Source organism: Lynx canadensis, chromosome F1, assembly GCF_007474595.2.
Source record: "Lynx canadensis isolate LIC74 chromosome F1, mLynCan4.pri.v2, whole genome shotgun sequence".
Lineage (NCBI taxonomy): Eukaryota > Metazoa > Chordata > Mammalia > Carnivora > Felidae > Lynx > Lynx canadensis.
Genome location: NC_044319.2, coordinates 67,931,643 through 67,950,344, shown reverse-complemented (window position 1 = coordinate 67,950,344; position 18,702 = coordinate 67,931,643). Strand labels below are relative to the sequence as shown.

Genomic DNA, 18,702 nt, shown 5'->3' with positions numbered 1-18,702 from the left:
GCGCGCGGATAGAGGGGTGTGGCAGTCGCTTCCCCCACGCCGGGGCGTGGACCCCCAAGGCCACCACGATCTTCCCGATCCCCGGCGTCCCTACTTGCATCTCGTTTGCACAGGAGTTATTTCCCCTTCGAAAGGCAGAAGTTATTTCCCCTTTCTCAGTCACTGCCAGCCGAGACTTTTTACTCCGGCCTTTGGCCGTTCTTCCGGCCGTCCTCCCGCCCCTCTGGCCGCCGCCCCCAGGGCCTTCCGTCCTTCACCTGTGCCAGCTTCTCGGCCGCCACCCACCACCCGATCCCAGCTGGGTACGAGCAGCCGAGACACCTGCGCCGCCTGCCGGTTGGCCGGAGGGAGGCTGAGGGCAGAGGGGTTCTGTTTCGCCTTCTCCGGGACGTGGAGTTTTGGAAAATGTTCCCCGAGCTTCCTGAGGCTAAATTTATCCCCCCCGGCCCTGGGGGGCGCAGAGATCCCGGAGACGATTAGCGCTGAGGCGCAGCCGGCTCCCGCCCAGAGGCCCGGAATAGGCGCCGAGTTATAAATAGTGCGCCCGCAGGTGTGGGGGGAGTCGGCGGGAGGGGGCAACCCTGGCAGCCACGGCCCCTTCAGGTGGGTTGGGCGGTCGCGGTGGGGGCGCCGGGGGGCGGCGGGCGGGGGGGGGGCTGCGGTCTGTGCGCCCCCAGCGGTTTCCTGGGCGGCGGGTTTTTCGAGGGAAGCGGGGGCAGCCCGGGGAAGGGGGGGAGGGCGGGGAAGAGGTGGGCGCCCAGCGCAGGCTGTCGCTCGGCTTCCAGCTCAGCCCCCCACCCCTTACCAAAACAGGCCCCCAGACCCACCCACTCAGGACCCCGCCCACACAGAGCCGTGCCTTTCTTCCGCCAGAAGCCCTCTCCCTCCACGCGCGGCAAGCATCTAACTCTCCCGCAGCTGCCCCTGAGCGCACGTGGCCCAGCCAGTCCGGGCACCTGGCTGTCACTCAGAATCGCTGTCCCCAGCCCCAGGTACACAGTCCTCCTGAGGAGGGATTAACTCCTGCCACTTTCTCCTCTAAACTAAGGTCTAGCTGGTCGCCTGAGATTTAAGTCTGTACGTGCGGATCTGGGATGCCCCCGCCCCCCGCCCCGGCCCCCGTCTCTCCAGGAGGTCCCCTGCAGGCCGCACACCTGCCCTCGGGTTCCCGGTGCCAGGCCGGCGCTGGCGGCGGGGCGGGGGTGGCAGCGGGGCCCTGGGGCCCAGCCGGGAGTTTCGTGGGAGGGGAGCAGCCCCCAGTCAGCAGTCAGCGTTTCTCGGCTGCCGCAACTCAGTGGTTTGGCGCGGTCAGGGCCAGGAGTTAGAGGGGAGGCGGGAATTTCAAGTCGGGGTTCCCCCCTCCGACTTCTGAGCCAGGAAGGAAGCTGTATGGACCAGAAGAGAAACGTGGTGGTGGTTGGGGGGTGGGGAGGGTCACTGAGGAACAAACAGGAGGTTCCGGGGCTGTCGAGACTGGAGAATGGCATTCCGGGTGCCCACAGATTCAGGCTGGGTCCAGCAAGGCTCCGGAGGCGACCCCCAGAGTTGGGGGACGGGGCGGGCCCGAGGCACTGGGCGCCTTTCGTCTCTTTGTACCTAAGGGCTGGTGCCAGGGCGCCCGCCCTCCTACTGCCTCTGGAGGCCCAGGCTCCTGCCCTCCCAGAACCGCTTTCCTGCCCTTCTTCCCCGGGGCCATGCAGCCCCCTTCCGTTTCACGTGTCCTTCTGGCCCTGCCGTCCTGCCCCCAGCCCCAGGCGCGGCTCTTCCCCAGTATGGTGCGAGCCGGACGGCTGGAGAAGGGAGGGAAAAACCCTGCCTGGACCCCACCGACTCCGGGGCACTCACCGACTAGAATCTGTCCGGCGGGGCCGAGAAGAAAACCCGGAGCAGTGACCCGCCTCGGGGCCCAAGGGGGACGGGGCGGATAGGAAAACCCGGAGCGGATCGAGCGAGCGGGAGCGCCCCAAGCCTGCTGCCACCCCCTCCTTCCTACAGCCCCCCTAATTCTCCAGTGAGATAATGTCTGAGGTGGGGGGCTGTTTGGTTTGGCCTGGGCCCTCAGGGGCGCCTCACACTTTCCGCCCCTGGCTGGGGCGCAGGGCAGCGGCCCCGAGGCTGAGTCACGGCCGGAGAGGAGGGAGGGCGGGACCCGGACTCCGCCCCTCCCCCTGCGCGGGGATCCCGGGTCAGCCCGGGTGAGGGCCAGGGCCCCCCTGGCGCCGCCCATTGTGGTCCAACAGGTTGAGCTGGTGCCCCGCGGAGCCACCTGCTGGAAAGGGAGGGAGGCCCCCTGCGTGGGGGTTGGGGCGGAGGCGGCGAGTCCGACCCGGTTCGGCCCGGCCGGCCGCGGGGAGCGGAACCCGGCTCCCTTGGCCGGACTGGATTCCGTTTTACACTAGTGGGAGGGGCTCTCTGGGGGACGCAGCGCTGCAGGCCCAGCTGGAAGCGTCCCCACCGGCCACCTTCCTCAGTTATGGGGGCGCTGAAGTACGCATTCTGTCCCCCCCCCCCCGAACCCACATACACATCCTGAAACACCCAGGCTCCCCTCGCCACCTGGGTCTCCCAGCGAGTCCCGGTCGAGAGGGTCCCTCCTTCGCAGAGACTCAGTTTCTCCACTTAGGGAGCAGGCGGGATGGAGGCGGGGTGCAGGAGCGAGAGCGCGCCGCCCCCCCTCCCCCGCCGCGGCCCCGGCCCCTCCCCTCTGACAATGCCAAGGCCGCAGCGGGCACCGGCTGGAGCGCAGAGGCCGCTTGCCCAGGGCGCCGCTCCCTCCCCGCGGGGCGCCGTCACGCGTGGGGAGGGAGGCAGGGTGCCCGCAGCCTCCACTCCCCCGCTCCCTCGGAGGCGGGGTGGGGCGTAGGAGCTGAAGCTGGTGGCCTGGTGGCTCCCCTCCCCCTACCTCCCGGGGCACTGACCTGATTATAGCCCCTCTCGGGACCCCCTCCTTCAGTCCTGGAAGTCCCCGCCTCACCCCCACCTAGCCTGTCTCTAACCTCTCCTACCCTTCCCTCCCGAGGAGGTGACCGCACAAGAGCCCCTCACGGACTGTGAGAGCCCTCGATGGGGGCGCTCGGTTCCCGGGCCACTGCGGACACTGCCCACCCTCCCCCTTTCCCTCCTCCAGGTTTCAGGCCGGCCCCCTCGACTCCGCCCCCTCCCTGGCGGAACGCAAGGCGGGACCCACTTGAGATGGGCGGGAGCCCAGGCCAATGGGCGGACTGGGCGGTGGAGTGCAGGGGGTGGGGCGGAGCAGCGGCGGAGGGCTGGATGGGGGTCGGGGGCGGAGCTCGAGTTAAGGTGGACTGGGAGAGATAGGGGCTAGAGGAGAAAGCGGGAGAGGGAGGGGGAGAGGGATCGCGGCAGGTGGAGGGAGAGAGAGACCGAAGGAAAGAAGGAGGGAAAAAGAGGAGGGTGGGCCAGGCTCGGAGAGCGAAGTAAAAGCTTGGAGGAAGGGAGCGAAAAGGGAGGGAGGGACCCATCTGCGCCCTGCGGGGACTGGCTGGACCGAGGGGTTGAAGTTTATATCCTTATTGGGCGGAGGGAGGGGGCCCTGGGGGGGGGCGGGTGAAAAACCAGGAAGTGACAGAGGGTGTTGCTAAGGGTTGGGGGGGGGAGTTTGGGGGGTGGCAGGGGGCGGGGGGAGGGAGGGGAGGGATGGGGGGAAAGCCAGCGGGAGGACAGGTGAGACAGCAGGACAGGTGAGGCGGGCCCAGAGGGGGGGGCGGGTGGGAGCCAGGTGAATGTACGGTTCTCGGCGGCCGAGGGGGGGGCGGGCGGCAGGAGGAGGCCGAGGACTGCGGAGGAGGAGCCCCCCAGCAGAGAGCGGCGAGCGACTGACCGCGGCCTTCTGACCAGGACCGGCGCAGGGCCCCAAGCCCCCGGGCCCGGCGGGGGACGCGCTTCTCTCCACACCCGGTGCTTCAGCAGTTCCGGCCCGCGGACCCGAAGGCGGAGAGGTGAGTGTACCCCATTTTTGTCGCCGGCTCGGGGTCCCCCAGACGCGAGACTACTGCAGTGTCCTTCGTCTGTCCTGGAAGTGGGACCCCCCCACGCACACGCATGCAGACCAGACTCCCACCACTCCCCTTCCCTGCGCCTTCCCGGCACCCCGACGCTTTGGAACTGATTTTAACTGAGAGAAAAGGTGGGCGGAGGGTCCCCAGAAACTTTCTCCGCACTTCTGGGATCAGGCAGACTGGCGGCTCCGGGATGGAGAGAGGGTGAGGCGGCGCCGAGCGCTCCCCCGGTGTCCCCGGTGACTCGAGGGGAGACCCCCGAGCCGCGCGGGCTGAGGGAATGGAAAGGCTGACGGACTCTAACTAGGACACGGCGCCCCCCCCCCCCGCGCCCCCTGGCGCGGTGGGCTGGACCCGGGCCAGTTGCACGGGGGGCGGGGGTAGCGCAGGAGGAGCCGCGGCTGGGGGGAAAGTTACCGGCTGGACTATTCGGTTTCCTGCGCCTCCGGAGCCGCGCTCCCTCTCCCGTGGCGGGGCTCGGCCGCAACGTCCCGGCGACACCGATTGGGCCCCCGTCCCTTCCTCCAGGCGCCGCTCCCGCCGCCACCCTTCCCAAGCCGGCCCAGGCCCCTAGAACCCGACAGCGAGGGTGGGTGACCGGGAGGCGCCCGCGCACCTGCCCCTCCACCGGGTGGGGGTCGCTACTGTGTAGTCGTGGAAGCTACTGGCAGCGCCGCTGACAGAGGGCTGCCATTCAAAGGGGTGGGGGGCGCCGCTTTCCATTCCCAGCTCTCGCTCTCTCCTCCCACCCCACCCCAAGTAAGAGAGCGACGTGTCCCGGCCAGAGCGGGGGGGGGGGGCGGGAGTGGGGGGGCGGCGTGGGCAGCGGGTTGTGCCCGGACACGTGCCTGCCCAGGCGCCCCGGCCCTGCTGGTGTTTGGAGAGAGGGCGGGTCCCCTGCCCCCCGCCCCGCACAACCCCCACGTATCAAAGGGCGGCTGAGACGTGGTGAGACCTCGGGGCGCCCTGGGGGGGGGGGCAGGGAGCCCGGGTCCGGAGCAGGGGAGGGGCAGAGGCGCGGGTGCTAGCTGACCCACAGGAAACGAGCGCCGCTGACCTAGTTTGGGACACCGGAAGTGGGTGCTGAGGAGAGGGGGAGACCAGCAGGCTGTCCTGGCTTCCGGGCCAGGTGGAGGGCGTTCTTGAATTGACCCCCGCCCGCCCGCCTCGCAGACCCCTAGCTGCGGCCGGGAATGGGAGTGAGTCAGCGCAGAGAGTCCCCCTTCCCCCAACTTACTCCTGGCGGAGGGAGGCAGTTGGTCAGGGCCAGGGGGAGCCAGACTGAGCTGTGAGGGGTTAAACCAGGATGGGAACTCTCTGCTCCCTGAGGGTGCAGTGTGTAGGGGGGTGAGGCCTGGAGGATTACGGGGTGGCCTCCTGCTCCCCCGCACACACCGACTGGTTTGGTCACCCCTGTACCTGCCTGGCAGACCCGGCATGGAGTGGGCACCAGGCTGGGAGGGGAGAGCGGGTGCGAGGAGTGTGGTGCAGGGCTGGACAGGGACGTGGCTGTGACTGAGTTTGGGTGGCAGGGAGTGCTCCCTGTCACTGGTGGCTGGGGAGGAGAGCAGGGGGCTCCCCCTGGAGCAGCTGATGAAACCAGAAGAAATCTCCGCCGGTGCCTCCTGTCCCCGGCCCCCGGGACCCCAGCTCCCCCAGCGCGCCTCTGTTACACGGTTGCCGCAGGCATGGTGCGGCCCGCCAGCACCCCCAGACGCTGTCCCCTCCCTTGAGTCCCACACCCGCCCCCCAGCCTTGACACAGGGGTCAGAAAGCGGTCACTGCCACCCGAAGGGGGCTCTGGGGCAGGAGGAGAGCAGTGCCCACTAGGTTCAGGTGTCAGGGAGCGAGGCCTGCTCTGATAGGACACTCTCATCAGTACGAAGCTCTGGCTACTGTGGACCCCAGTGTCTGGGAGACAGGTGTTGACCTCTTCCTCCTTCCCCGTGGTGCCCCCTGGCACCCAGGGCCCCCAGCTCCTCCTTGGCCTAGTGCCCGCCCCGGGAGGGCGCGGCGGGCAGCGGGGGCTGGGCTAACAATGCACCATCAGGCCCTTTGTGTGCCTGCACTTGGCACCCTGGGGAAGGGTGGGGGAGGGGGCCCAGCGGGCATGGGGGGGGCGGAGCGCTTCTGGGGTGGGGACGGTGAAGGCTGGGGGAGAGAAGCAGAGAATGAAAGCAGGTGGGGAGGAAAGGGAAGTAGGTCAGATAGGGTGCTGGCCCCCCATTCCAAGCCAAGACGGAGCAGACCAGCCCCTGATCTTAGGGCCGCCCAGATGGCACCATGCTGCCTGAGGCGCAGCCTAGGACTGGCCATTTGGGGTCAGAAGTCACTGCCCGGGGGACTGCCCGGATGGAGGAAGCCTGGCCTGGTACTGCCCCCTTCTTGGTGGCTGAGAGACCCAGTTCTGGTCAAGGCCGAGGCCCTAAGACCGGGTAGTAAATGGGCTCCAGGCAGGGCACTGCCCTCTGACGGAGCCTCTGGACCTGCTTCGGGGCTTCCTGCCTCCGGCCTGCTTGATTCCTTGACCTTCTGAAAGTTAAGGCTCTCTGGCCACCAGGCCTTGGGGCCTATGCCTACTGCCTAGGGCTGAAGAGAAGAGTGGAGGGGGGGAGGAAGGTGGGGAGAGGAGATGGCTAGGACCCTGGCATGGGGTGTGTCGCTCTAGCCTCTTCCCCCTCCTTCTGCTGAGTAAACTCGTGAGTAAACTTGACGTTTTGCCCGGACAGTTTGAAGTTGCCTCGCTGCCCCCCCCACCCCTAGTCCTGCCAACACACAGGCGGCCAAGCGCCAAGGCGGGCCTGGGGGACTGGGGGGAAGGGGTTAGAGCGACTGTCGTCCACTATCAAGGGCTTTGGAGGGGCAAGGAAGACCTCCCCCCGACCCCCGCCGCAGCCACGCTCAGGTCTTGGCAAGAGTCTTAGCTGGGGCCTGTAAGCATCTATCTGAGAGCCTTGGGGAGCCCAGAGAAAGCGGCCTCAAAACAGAGCCTCTGCCCACTTCTGACCTCCACCCCCTACTAAGGAAAGACACCCAGCTGACATCTGACCCCTGAGTTGCCACCTTTAACGTTCAAGGCTGCCTGGCCCAGAGGGAAAGCTACCTTTAGCAAATTCCACAGGGAAAGCAAAGAGGGCTGCCCTCTCCACTGCATCCCTTGGTTGGGGTGGGCGGAGGCTGGTAGCCTTGGCGACTTAGCCCTCTCTTCGGCCGAGGCCTCCCAGCTGCCATGGCCTTGGTCCTGGAAGGTAGCGTCCTCATTTGCCAGCGTGATTCCTTGACCTCACACCTGGACCTAACCCCACATGGACCTCCCCCCAGCACACTCCCCATCAGGCCTGGCCCTGACCTCCCCCATCCTCTTCCTCCGCCTCCTATCATCCCAGAACCAAGTCAGCCTTCAGATTTCTCCAGCCAGCAAATACCTGCTCCAAAACCAGATCCAGAGGTTGAAAAGCGCCCCAGGCAAAAGAGGGCTTGTGTCAGGCAAATGGAGCCAGTGACCCCAACAAGCACACCAGCCAGCTATCAGTTGACATCACTAATTCCTCTTAGAGCCCCCAGGCCACCAGAATGGCAGGGGAAATGCTTTCCCAGTCCCTGCCAGGCTTCGGAGTCAGGCTCCACCAGGCCTTTGCTTTCGACCTCATGTCTCTGGCTTCAGTTTCCTTCCTGTTTCCCCCCCCCCCCCCCAACTCCTCCCCACCCATATGCCCCTTTCAACAGACATCCTCTCCTCCTTCCTTCCTCCTTTCCTCCCCTTCGCCTGGGAGAAGGGGTCCTCTCGCCCCACCGTGGACCTCCTAGCCTTTTACCTCTTCCAAACACAGTCCCCTTAGAGACTTCTGACCAAGTCCTCTGCTCTGCCCTCCTGTCCCCATCAGCAAGGCTCTGGGGAAGAGCACGCAGGACTTCTCTTGGGAACTACAACTCCCAAGGTACATGCAGAGCGATTGTGGTGCATACTGGGAGTTGTAGTCCTCTTTGCTCTCTCACTTTGGTTAAGTCTGGAAACGTTGCAAGATGAGAGTAAAAGCCAGGACAGGCATGAATTGGAAGGTGGGTACCCTCTGCATCTCCCACCCCGCCCCGTTCTCACCGTCCTGTGCCCACATGACACCGCGTACCCATGATTAACATCCCTCTCCTCTGCTGGGACAGGCTACCATTCTTACCATAGGGCCCCACCCAAGAGGTGCCCCCACCCTGCCCTGCTGCCCCTGGCAGGGGTAAAATGGAGGGGCCCCTTCCCTGCCCCCTGCCCTCTAGGCTGGTTCCCTGCCTTTATGGGGATCAAAGGGCAGAGAGCAGCCCCACCCCACTCTCTTGCAGGCTGCGGGCACCAAGGCTCTCAGGAATTGTGGGGACTTTGGTGCCCAAGCAAATGTTCAAGCAGAGGGAATGCTGGGAGGCTGGCACCCACTTTGGGGAATGGAGCTTTCAATGAGTGTTCACTAGGCTGTCCACAGTCTCCTGGGCTCTCGTGTAGGCCCTGACTTGTGCACTGCCTCTTGAGGACATGGCTCGAGAACAGGGTCTTGGGCCTTATCTGTAGCACCCAGGGGCCCGGACCCGCCTGACTGGCACCAAGGCACAGGGGTGACCCTCCCCCACCCCAGGCCCACAGTTGGCACGGGGCACCGGGAGCAGGGGGGTAGGAGGGAGAGGAGGGCAGGACTGCCAGCATCCTGGTGGGTAGGTGCCAGCCGGGCCGGGAGCTGGTGAGGGGCAGCAGGCCAGCGGCACTGAGCCAGCAGCTGTTGGGGGGAAAGGGGAGGGGTGTTTTAGGGGGCATTTCTGTGGTCCTCCCCGCCCCGGGAGGGCCTGGATCGCCTCGCATCTAGGGAACATTAGGGTACCCCTTGTTCCAGGAATAAGAGACCCTAGGAGTTGGAGGGGAACTTTGTGGCCCACCCATCTCTGGGCTCACAGCCCTCCTGAGTTGCCCCTCAGGCCCAGGCGGGTCCCACCCAACCGGCCAGGGTGGCAGCTTGCGCAAGGGGTGGGGCTAGGCGCTTCCCAGCAGATGCCCCCTCCTGGCTCCTTCCTCTTTCGGTGCCCTCAGCTCCCCCCATCTGTCCGCCCCCTCAGGCCAGCCCCGTCCCCCTGGTCCCCCTGGCCATTGGGGGCTGGCATGAGTGCTGCCCCCTGGCCTGGTTGGCAGGGGCTGGCGCCCGGGCAAGGAGCTGTGGTATGTGAGTGGGTTTGGGGTGAGGCGCAGGGAGGGCGGGGTGCCGCCTTGCCCAGCCCCTGAGGGCCCCGGCCCATGCAGGCGGAGGGGTGGGGGGGGGGAGAATTCGGCCAGCTCCCAGGGGTCCGAGGGGACCACTGGAGTCCGGAGGGCCTCCCCGTGGTCCCCTCTGGGACCGCGTGCCCTGAGGGGCTGGGACCTGGGCACCTGTCAGCCCTGGCACTGACTGTCCAGGGTTCCCCTCCTCCCTCTCCTGGCCACTGCCGCCTCCTGTCCCCTCCCCTCCCTTCTTCCTTCTCCTGGTCCCACCTCCAGCAGCCTCTCCCGTGGCTCCTCCTCACCTCTGTCCTCCTGGACTGTCCCGGCTCCTACCTTGCCTACGCTCACCTTTTTCCCCTTTCGGGACTGAGTGAGGACGAGCGGGGGTGGGTACAGCTGGGGCTTCGGGCACCACAGGCAGAGACTTTAGGCCCTCTCCCACGCTGCCAGCCCTCCGGTAACCCCTCCCTCCAAGCTGGGGGGGAGGGGGGGCAGCACCCAGAGGGTTAAGGCTGTAGGGGGGAGGGGCTGGGCCAGGTCGTGGGCGGCCCCTTTGAAGGAGGGAGCTGGAGCGGGGAACAGCCACCCCACCTCCCCCCCCCCAGCCCGGCCCTCCCCCACCCCTCCCAACCTGCTCCCCCCAGGGGCCAAGAGGAGTTGCCGGAGAGGCCCCTCAGCGTTCAGGTGAGTAGGCCCTTCTCTGGCTTGGGAGATCAGGCCCCAGGGGAGGCTTGGAGGCCTAGAATTGGCCAAGGGTCAGAGAGGGACTGAAAAACAGGCTAGGAAGAGGGTGTCCAAACTTCCCTGGGAAGGTGTGGGGAGCTGAGGGTCTGAAGAGCTGGTGTGTGGGAAAGCTTCAGCATTTAGGGGACCCAGGAGGACAGGGGAGCAGAAGGGGCCTACGGGAGCCGAGGGATCGCTGGGCCAGGACAGGAGGTTGGACAGGCTGGCAGAGAGCCGGGCTCCGGGGATCGGGCTGGGGTGTCCTCTGGGGCTGGGGGGCTCAGGTTTCTGCCCGCGGCTTGGCGGGTGTGGGGTTACCAGCCGGCTCGGTTACCCAGCCTGAGACGCTAGGCTGGGGGGAGGGGGTGGGCACAGGGCAGACCCTGGCACCTTGTGCCGTCTCCTCGGGCCCTAAGGGGAGCCGGTGCTGCCCGGGCAGCTCCTGCTGGGAACCCTGATGGCCAGGGTCTGTCCAGGTACGAGGTTGCCTGGCCCAGGGTGGGCACTCCGGGGAAAGCCCAGCAGCTCCAGGGCTGGAAACTCTGACGGGCAGAGAGGCCTGGGTTGTCCCCCCCTCCACCCCACCCCACATCCGCTCTCTCCGCACCCCCACCCCACCACCCATCCTCTCCAGCTGGCCCCCAAATTTCGATCCTGTGCTTCTTCCAGAAGCGGGGCCTGGGTGCCCTGGATGTGGCCATCCCGTGGCAAGACCAGGCCTTGGAAGGCAGGCCTGGCTGCTTGATGGAATGCTGCCGCCCCTCTCTGCCCGCCAGCCTGGGGAGAGGGGAAGGGGTGCTGCCCGGAGCAGAGGGGAGTGGAGGCAGCGGGACAGGCTGGGCCCACACCTGAGGGACAAAGCAGCAGAGACAGGAGAGGCTGGGGTGGCTCCTGGGGCCTGAGGGACACGGAGGCCTAGAGTGGAGGCAGGGGGCCGGCAAGGATGCGTGTCGTCTTGGTCAGGGGACAGGCAGGCCAGTGAGCAAGGGGACAGGAAGAAGAGGCCAAGGAGGGGGTCCAGGAGCGCAGGGTGGCTGATGAGCAGGGGTCCCCAGAGGTAAAGGAGGAAGACCACATCTCTGCCATCTTGTGCCCCTCACACCCCCCAGGTTGGCCCGTGCCCTGCGGGGCAGGCGAGGGCTGTGTCCTGATGTCAGGGAAGGGAAGGTGGAGGGGAGCACGGAGGCCTCCTTCCTTCCAGGAGTCACAGCACCGGGAATTGGGCATTTTGAGGGAGGAGAGGCTTAACCCCCACAGCACCGGGAAGCAGCCAGCTCCCCTGGCCTCCTTCCCCCTTCGTGGCTTGCGGTCTCCCTTCCCCGCCTGGCCCCCAGGAAGTGTGAGTGCTGGGGGTGGTGAGGTTAGGAGGGGGGAAGCGGCATGTGGGGGATGGGCAGGGCACGCACTCGCCTGGAGGGGCTGGGGTGGGACTCCGTACACGCCCAGGGCACCCCCGGGGCAGGGGGCCTTGCCTTCGGAGCCCTTACCGGCCCCTCAGGGGACTCCCCGGCCCCTTACCCTGCCTTCCCAGCTGGGCAGTCCAGATGGCCACAGCCCCTGGGTTCCAGCAGCCCCGGGAAGTGTAGGAGAGGCTGGGGAGCCAGGACTCCTGGGTCCCTGAGGACTTTGGCCCCGTTGTCCTACTTCCCCACCCCCCTGGTCCAGCCACAGGCCAAAGCCCTGTCTGCGTGCAAAACTTAGCTCCAAAAAAACAGGAAGAGAACCTGAGGCTGGAGTTGGGGTGGGGGCGGGGGGGGGGGCAGAAAAGAGAGAGAAGTAAGAGGGAGGGGCGGCCAGCCAAGACAGGAGGGGGGCACTGAGAAGCGCCTCAGGCCTCCATCACTCTGGCCGGAGGATGTCCCGGCCAGGTCTCAGCCTCCCTCACCCCAAGCTGCTGCACCTGGAGAAGCCTTTGGTGGTGGTGGGGTGGGGGGGGGGGTTCTGTGCGCCCGCGTCTCGGCCCCATATCTATTTTCTCTGCCGCTAATCCCGGTTCCGCCTGCTGCCCCCCACACTAAGCCTCACTCCCCTAATCCGCAGGCTGTGGGGAAGGGGGGCCAGCTTTACTCATCGGCCGGCCGATGGGGCCGTATCCCCTCTCCTCGCCTGGCCCCAGCCGGCAGGGGTGGCCCTGGTGCCCCCAGCACCGCACTGGACACCGTCTGAGGTCAGCACCCGGAAGGAGTTACAGCCTCCTCCCTTCCTAGCAGGGCCACTGCTCTCTATCTTTTGACTCTTGGTGGCGGACACACGCTGGCAGGTGCCCCTGGGTGCGGAGAGGTACCTGATGGGGCTCCTACCTTTGCCCCCTTCTACCTTTCTCACCCCAAAGTCTTCCCCCCCACCAAAGATGGGGCAGGCTTGACTCAGGGCCCAGTTTCAAGAGAGCTGCCCACCTGCTTGGCCGGTCTAGCAGGCCTGACAGTGAGGGGAGCCTGGGGGGTGGCGGGAAAGGGGGAGTGATGGGGCGGGGCCCCCGGTTCTTCCCCCTACCAGGCAAACAGACCAAACAGACCTCGCCTGGTTCCCTGGCACAGCCGCCCCCCCCAACCTCCACACACACCCATGCCCACAAGGCCTCAGCAAGAGGGGGCATGCCGGGCTGGGTGGGGATGGGCCGCCCTCACGGGGCGTCAGGGGGCCGGGCCCTTTGGGATGCAGATGTGGGAAGGGTGCCCGAGGTGGGGTGGGCATCCTGGCACCGGTGCCCCACCCCCGCCCCCCGATGACGGGGCTAGGAGTGCCCCCGTGGCCTGGTTGGCACCAGGGTAGCTCCAGGCGACACCTAAGTTGGCATTGGTGCCAGAGCCCTGGATGAGGGCCGGGGGAGTCTCCCAGAGCTGGAGAACCTTACCGACACCTCCCCTTCCCACGTGTGTCCTCTGCCTCTCCCCTCCCGCGTTGCCACCGCGTGGCCAAGGGCATTGGAGTTGGGCCTAAGGGGTTAAACACCCACCCTTGCCCAAGTCCTGTGTGAGTTGCGTGGTGAACCAGCCTGAGCCTGTGACCTGACAGCAGGGTCGGCCAATCAGTGCCCTGCCACACCAGGTTGCCTCGGAGACCGGCCCTGGGGTGGGAGAAAGGAGGCGGGCTTAGCAAGCGGCAGGAATGGGTGGGGTGGGGAGGGAAGGAGGGAGAGGGATGGGGTGAGCCACGTGCCTGCGGGTGCCCAGCTCCAGGCCAATGGACAGCGAGGATAGCCCCACCCGTCCCCCTCAGGAGGGACAGGATCCGCTTGGGCTCAGGAGGGCGCCCACCCGGTTTTTGTCTGTTCCTAAGTTCTGGGGCTGTTTGCCCCTCGTTCAGTTTGTAAAGTGCAGACAGGAGAACCAAAGGGGCCCGGGGCTGCCCCCAGGGAGAGAAGGGATGTGGGGACCCAGGGTGGGAGCAAGGGCCTCGCTGAGGGCATCTGGGCGCAACTTGCAACTTACGAGAGAGAGAGAGAGAGAGAGAGAGAGAGAGAGAGAGAGAGAGAGAGAGAGAGACATGGGTGAGGCTCACTTAAGGCTTCTATGCAGGTGACCGGCCCAGAGGCGGGCAGAGACAATGCGGGTCTTGTGCTCTAAAGAGGAAATCTGTGGCCCCTGACTCCCCCAACTCCCTGAAAAAAACTTTTCGCCCCAGTGGCCAGGGCTGAGCGGCCGTTGGCAGTGGCGAAGACGACACTGACCAGTGTCGGTGGGACCCACCCTGGGGACTTTAATATTATGGACGAGGAAACGGGCCTTCTGGGGTGGGGGAAGGAAGTGACTTACCCAAGGTCATGTAGCTAGTAGTAACCTGACTCCTTGGGGTGACTTGAGGGAGAGAGACCCAGCTGTCCCCAAGCTGTTTCCCAGCAGAGGCCATCTGTAGAGTGGAATCTGCCCCTGGGTGAGGCCTTGCTTCTCCCTCCCAAGGCCAGAATGTGTGTGTCAGCCCCTAGGCCAGCACACGGTCTCACTCAGCCGCCACCACAGCCCTAGGAATCCGGACGAATTATCCTGTATTGTCGACCAGGAAGGAGGCCCAGAGACTATAGATGTTGTGTTGAAAGCCACCGAGCTAGTCAGCCACAGAGTCAAGCCTGGCTGCGTCCGGAGCACAGCTCTTTCCAGGCCCGGACTCTGTCTCCAGTGGCTCCAGACCCACCAAAGGTCAGGGCTAAAGGGCTGAGTCCTTGGGCCTTCTACCCACTCCTTGTACAGCTGAGGAAACTGACGCACAGAGAGAAGGGACTTGTCCAAAGTCACTGAGCAAGATGGCAGCAGACACCCCACTTCCAGGCCAGACCCACTCTACCACCCCCCTGCCCTCCACCCCCTTGGGGGGGCCGCCGTGTCTCTGTGCCTCAGAGAGGGCAGCGCGGGGGCGGGGGGGGGGTGGTGGTGGTGGGGACGGCCCTCTGGAGAGGGGGGCTCTCCTGACCGGCCAGCGGGGGCACCACCACTCGGTGGGGAGGGAGAGGTGGTGGCCTGGCGGGAGCGAGGTGGGGAGGGGTGGGACTGGAACCTGGCCTATTGGCAGTGGGGGAGGGGGCGGGGACGATGCTTATCTGTGCGGGGCAGGAAGCACCCGAGCCAGCCAGCGACACCCCAGCACAGGGTGGCTGCTCCCTGGCCCCCTGGGGGAGGGGAGGATGTGGGGGGGGTGCTGGGAGCTGTATTTCCCTTTTGGCCTGGGGTGGGGGGTGGAATCTAAAAGGGGAGATGAACTTTTAGTGGGTGGGGGAGGGGAGGAGGAAGGTGAAGGTGCAGGAGGCCTCCTGGTGAGCGCGCCAGGCCCTTCGTGGGGGCGACTTGATTTAACGTCATGGCCGGGCGGGAGCGCGCCTGGGTCCAGCGTGAGTCTCGGCCCCGTCCTTGGCCTCTCTGGCTGTGCGGAGACTCCGTCACAGACTGTCACCCCACTCCCCAGATGATTGAGCCCCGAATCCTTTGGCCACTTTATGGAGCCTCCCCACGTGTCCTGTCCCCCGGCCCAGTGCTTCCTCCAAAGGCGTGGGGAGGGGGGGCGGGTGAAGCGGACGGGCCTCTAGAGAAGGTTCCGTGGGCAAGTCCGGGCTCCTGCGCACCCAGAGGCAGGCAGGACTGTGCACAGCAGTTGGGAACAGGACTTGGGCCCACGGCCTGGCTTTGAACGCCGTTCGGCACGTACCTTGGAAAGTCGCTTCACCTGCCTGCGCGTCGGGTTCCCTGTCCGTGAGGAGACAAGGTGCTAGTCGGGACTCGGGGCTCGCGCAAGACCGAGTGGGTAGGAACACTTAGAGTATCCGGCGCCGAGCGTCGGCCGACCCCGCGGCTCCCTCCTCGGACCCCCTCGCAGGGCGGAGTGCTCTCACCCTCTCCCTCTCCTCAACCCTACAGAAAAAGATGGGGAGCCCCGAGGACGACCTCATCGGGATCCCCTTCCCAGACCACAGCAGCGAGCTCCTGAGCTGCCTCAACGAACAGCGCCAGCTGGGCCACCTCTGCGACCTCACCATCCGGACGCAGGGCCTCGAATACCGCACCCACCGGGCCGTGCTGGCCGCCTGCAGCCACTACTTCAAGAAGCTGTTCACCGAGGGCGGTGGTGGCGCCGTCTCGGGGGCCGGGGGCGGCGGGCCGGCCGCCGGGGGGGCGGGCGCCGGCGTGTGCGAGCTGGACTTCGTGGGGCCCGAGGCCCTGGGCGCCCTGCTCGAGTTCGCCTACACGGCCACGCTGACGACCAGCAGCGCCAACATGCCCGCCGTGCTCCAGGCCGCCCGGCTGCTGGAGATCCCGTGCGTCATCGCTGCCTGCATGGAGATTCTGCAGGGCAGCGGCCTGGAGGCCCCCAGCCCCGACGAGGACGACTGTGAGCGGGCCCGCCAGTACCTGGAGGCCTTCGCCACGGCCACGGCCACGGCCACGGCCGCGGCAGTTCCCGACGGCGAAGACGGCCCCCCGCAGGCGCCCCGCCCGCCCCCGCCCCCGCCGCCCCCCCGGCCCGTGGCCCGCCGCAGCCGCAAGCCCCGGAAAGCGTTCCTGCAGACCAAGGGGGCCCGGGCGAACCACTTAGTGCCCGAGGTGCCCGCGGTGCCCAGCCAACCCGTGACCTACGAGGAGGAGGAGGGGGCCAGGGTGGGTGGCAGTGCGGGCAGCGGGCCGGGGGACAGCTACAGCCCTCCGGCCGGGACTGCTTCACCCCCCGAGGGGCCCCTGACCTACGAGGCCTATGAGGGTGAGGAAGAAGAGGAGGAGCCCGTGTACTCCACCGCCTACGGGCTGGCGCAGGGGGGTGGGCCCCCGCTGTCCCCAGAGGAGCTGGGCTCAGACGAGGACGCCATCGATCCTGACCTGATGGCCTACCTGAGTTCGCTGCACCAGGACGCCCTCGCGCCGGGCCTGGACGGCCAGGACAAGCTGGTGCGCAAACGCCGCTCCCAGATGCCCCAGGAGTGCCCCGTCTGCCACAAGATCATCCACGGGGCGGGCAAGCTGCCCCGCCACATGAGGACCCACACGGGTGAGAAGCCCTTCGCCTGCGAGGTCTGCGGCGTCCGCTTCACCCGGTGAGCACCCGTGGGGAGGGGTGCAGAGAGGGGAGTTAGGAGACCCCGGGGGGGGGGGGGGAGCAGGTGGTCCTGGAAGGGCTGGAGGTGTGGCTGTGACCGGAGTGACCCGCACAAAACTGGGAGGCCGGGAGAAGGAAGGTCAAGGCACGTGGGTCTGGGGCAGGAGAGGTTTGGTGTTGGAGGCAGGGAGGCCGCGCCGGCCTAAGCTGGGAGCAGTCAGCAAGGGCGTCCCGGGCGGTGAGAGGCCGCCCGCGGCAGAGGGACCAGAGGGCCGAGACCCCAGGGACCTGGCCCGGAGGAGCCAGCCAGGGTCCTGTCCTGAACCCGCTCCCTTGCGCCCCGCCCGGCCAGGAACGACAAGCTGAAGATTCACATGCGGAAGCACACCGGAGAGCGGCCTTACTCGTGCCCGCACTGCCCAGCCCGCTTCCTGCACAGCTACGACCTCAAGAACCACATGCACCTGCACACGGGGGACCGGCCCTACGAGTGCCACCTGTGCCACAAGGCCTTCGCCAAGGAGGACCACCTGCAGCGCCACCTCAAGGGCCAGAACTGCCTGGAGGTGCGCACCCGGCGGCGCCGGAAGGACGACGCGCCTCCCCACTACCCACCGCCCTCCGCCGCCGCCCCGTCCCCCGCTGGCCTCGACCTCTCCAACGGCCACTTGGACACCTTCCGCCTCTCTCTGGCCCGATTCTGGGAGCAGTCAGCCCCTACCGGCCCTCCGGTCGCCGCCCTGGGGCCCCCTGATGACGAGGAGGAGGAGGGGGCACCCAGTACGCCGCAGGCCGAAGGTGCCATGGAGTCCTCTTAGAGAGGGCCGAGCGGCCGGGCTGGCGCAGCGCGAGGCGGGCCGCCGCTGCCAAGCAGTGGGAGTGGGCGGGACGGACAGAGCCGGGGTCGGGGCTCTGGGCCTCCCCGGCTCCAGAGATCTGCCCCTTCCCCCGCGCCCCCCAGAACCCTCATTCCAGTTCCAAGCTGAGAAGGTTTTGGGGTAGAGGCTCCCCAGACTGGGGTGATCTCCCAAGGAGTGACGCAGGACAGTATGTCTATATTTACAGCTCTATTGTAAAGGTGGGGTCCCTGTCCCCAGCCGCTCCTGGGGAGTAGAAGCAATAATGTATTTCTGATTTGTGGGGTCCTTCTTCGGCTATGCGGGTTTCCAGGGGGTGGGGGGCTTGGGACCAAAGTCTTGCCCCGCCCCCATGCCCCTAGGGGTTTGGGCTGCGTCAGGGGGTGAAGGACCGCCCCTCCCTTCCCTTCCGAGACCCCTCCTTCCTGGTTTCTGTTCCCTTTTCCTGGCAGTGAATTATGCAAAGGGGGGCGGCGAAGGAAGGGTAGGTGGGGGAAAGCGAGGTAGAAGCTGGAAAGCCTGGGGGACTGGGCCCCGCAGGAAGGAGCCATCTTCGCGCCCGCCCCCCCCCCCTTGCCCCCCGCCAGGCTCCGAGCGCTGAGTCACGGGGTCCTGGAGGAGAAGGGGGCGGGGTGGCCTGAGTGGCTCGCCCGCCCCTGGGGGCAGCGGGAGGGGCCCGCTCCGCTCGGCTCTCCGCCCCGGCCCTGCCCTCCCCTCCCGCGTCCCCGGGCAGGGAATGTCTTGTTCCCGCCGCTCCCTCCCCGGGGCCAGAGGGCAGGGCGGGCCGGGTGGCTCCTGCCCTCCTCTCCTCCTCCCGCCCAGGTGCGAGCCGGAGCCGCCGCCGGGCCGCCCCTGACTCACGCCGCCCCCGGGCTGGCGCGGCGCGGGCTCGGGGACGGGGTGAGGGGCTGCGGGCCTGCGGAGCGCGCGGGCGGGCGCCCCCTGGCGGCCGCTCCGGGGACCCGCGGGCGCGCCGCCGGGAGAGCGCCGAAGGGGTTCCGCTCCCAGACCCCTGCCGGCCCGGCCGCCCTGCGGGGGTCTCGGAGGGCAGCCCCCTCGCTCTTCCCTTAGGATTGAATCCACCCCGGTTCTGTACATAGCCTCTTCTGTTGGTCTTGTTGAAATCTAGTTTCAGATTTTTAACTACCCAATTCTGCTGGGGGTGGGGGCAACTGCCCCCCCTCCCGTCCTCGCTGGGTGCTGCCCCCCCTCCCCCCCCCTTGCGGCCTGGGCTCTGCCTTGCACTATTTCCCCTCCCTGGCCTGGCGGCCCCTCCCCCTCCTTAAAAGGGGCAGGTTAAGGGGCCCGGTGCTCTCCCTTCCTCCCATGCACCCTCATGCCCATTTGCACAGCTGCC

At 67.1% G+C, this 18,702-nt stretch overlaps 1 protein-coding gene across 2 annotated transcripts; it reads left to right on the top strand.

The window, feature by feature from the left end:
* The first annotated feature begins 3,716 nt into the window (after positions 1-3,716).
* On the top strand, positions 3,717-17,615 carry ZBTB7B (zinc finger and BTB domain containing 7B). Of its 2 annotated transcripts, none has more exons than XM_030303323.1 (3): positions 3,717-3,959; positions 15,318-16,486; positions 16,841-17,615. In XM_030303323.1, exons 2-3 carry the CDS (start codon positions 15,324-15,326, stop codon positions 17,304-17,306), a joined length of 1,629 nt encoding a protein of 542 aa, XP_030159183.1. In that variant the 5' UTR covers positions 3,717-3,959; positions 15,318-15,323; the 3' UTR covers positions 17,307-17,615. The 2 variants fall into 2 exon arrangements, with proteins under 2 accessions (XP_030159183.1, XP_030159184.1); XM_030303324.1 differs by lacking the exon at positions 3,717-3,959 and adding an exon at positions 9,368-9,933.
* The last annotated feature ends 1,087 nt before the right edge of the window (positions 17,616-18,702 follow it).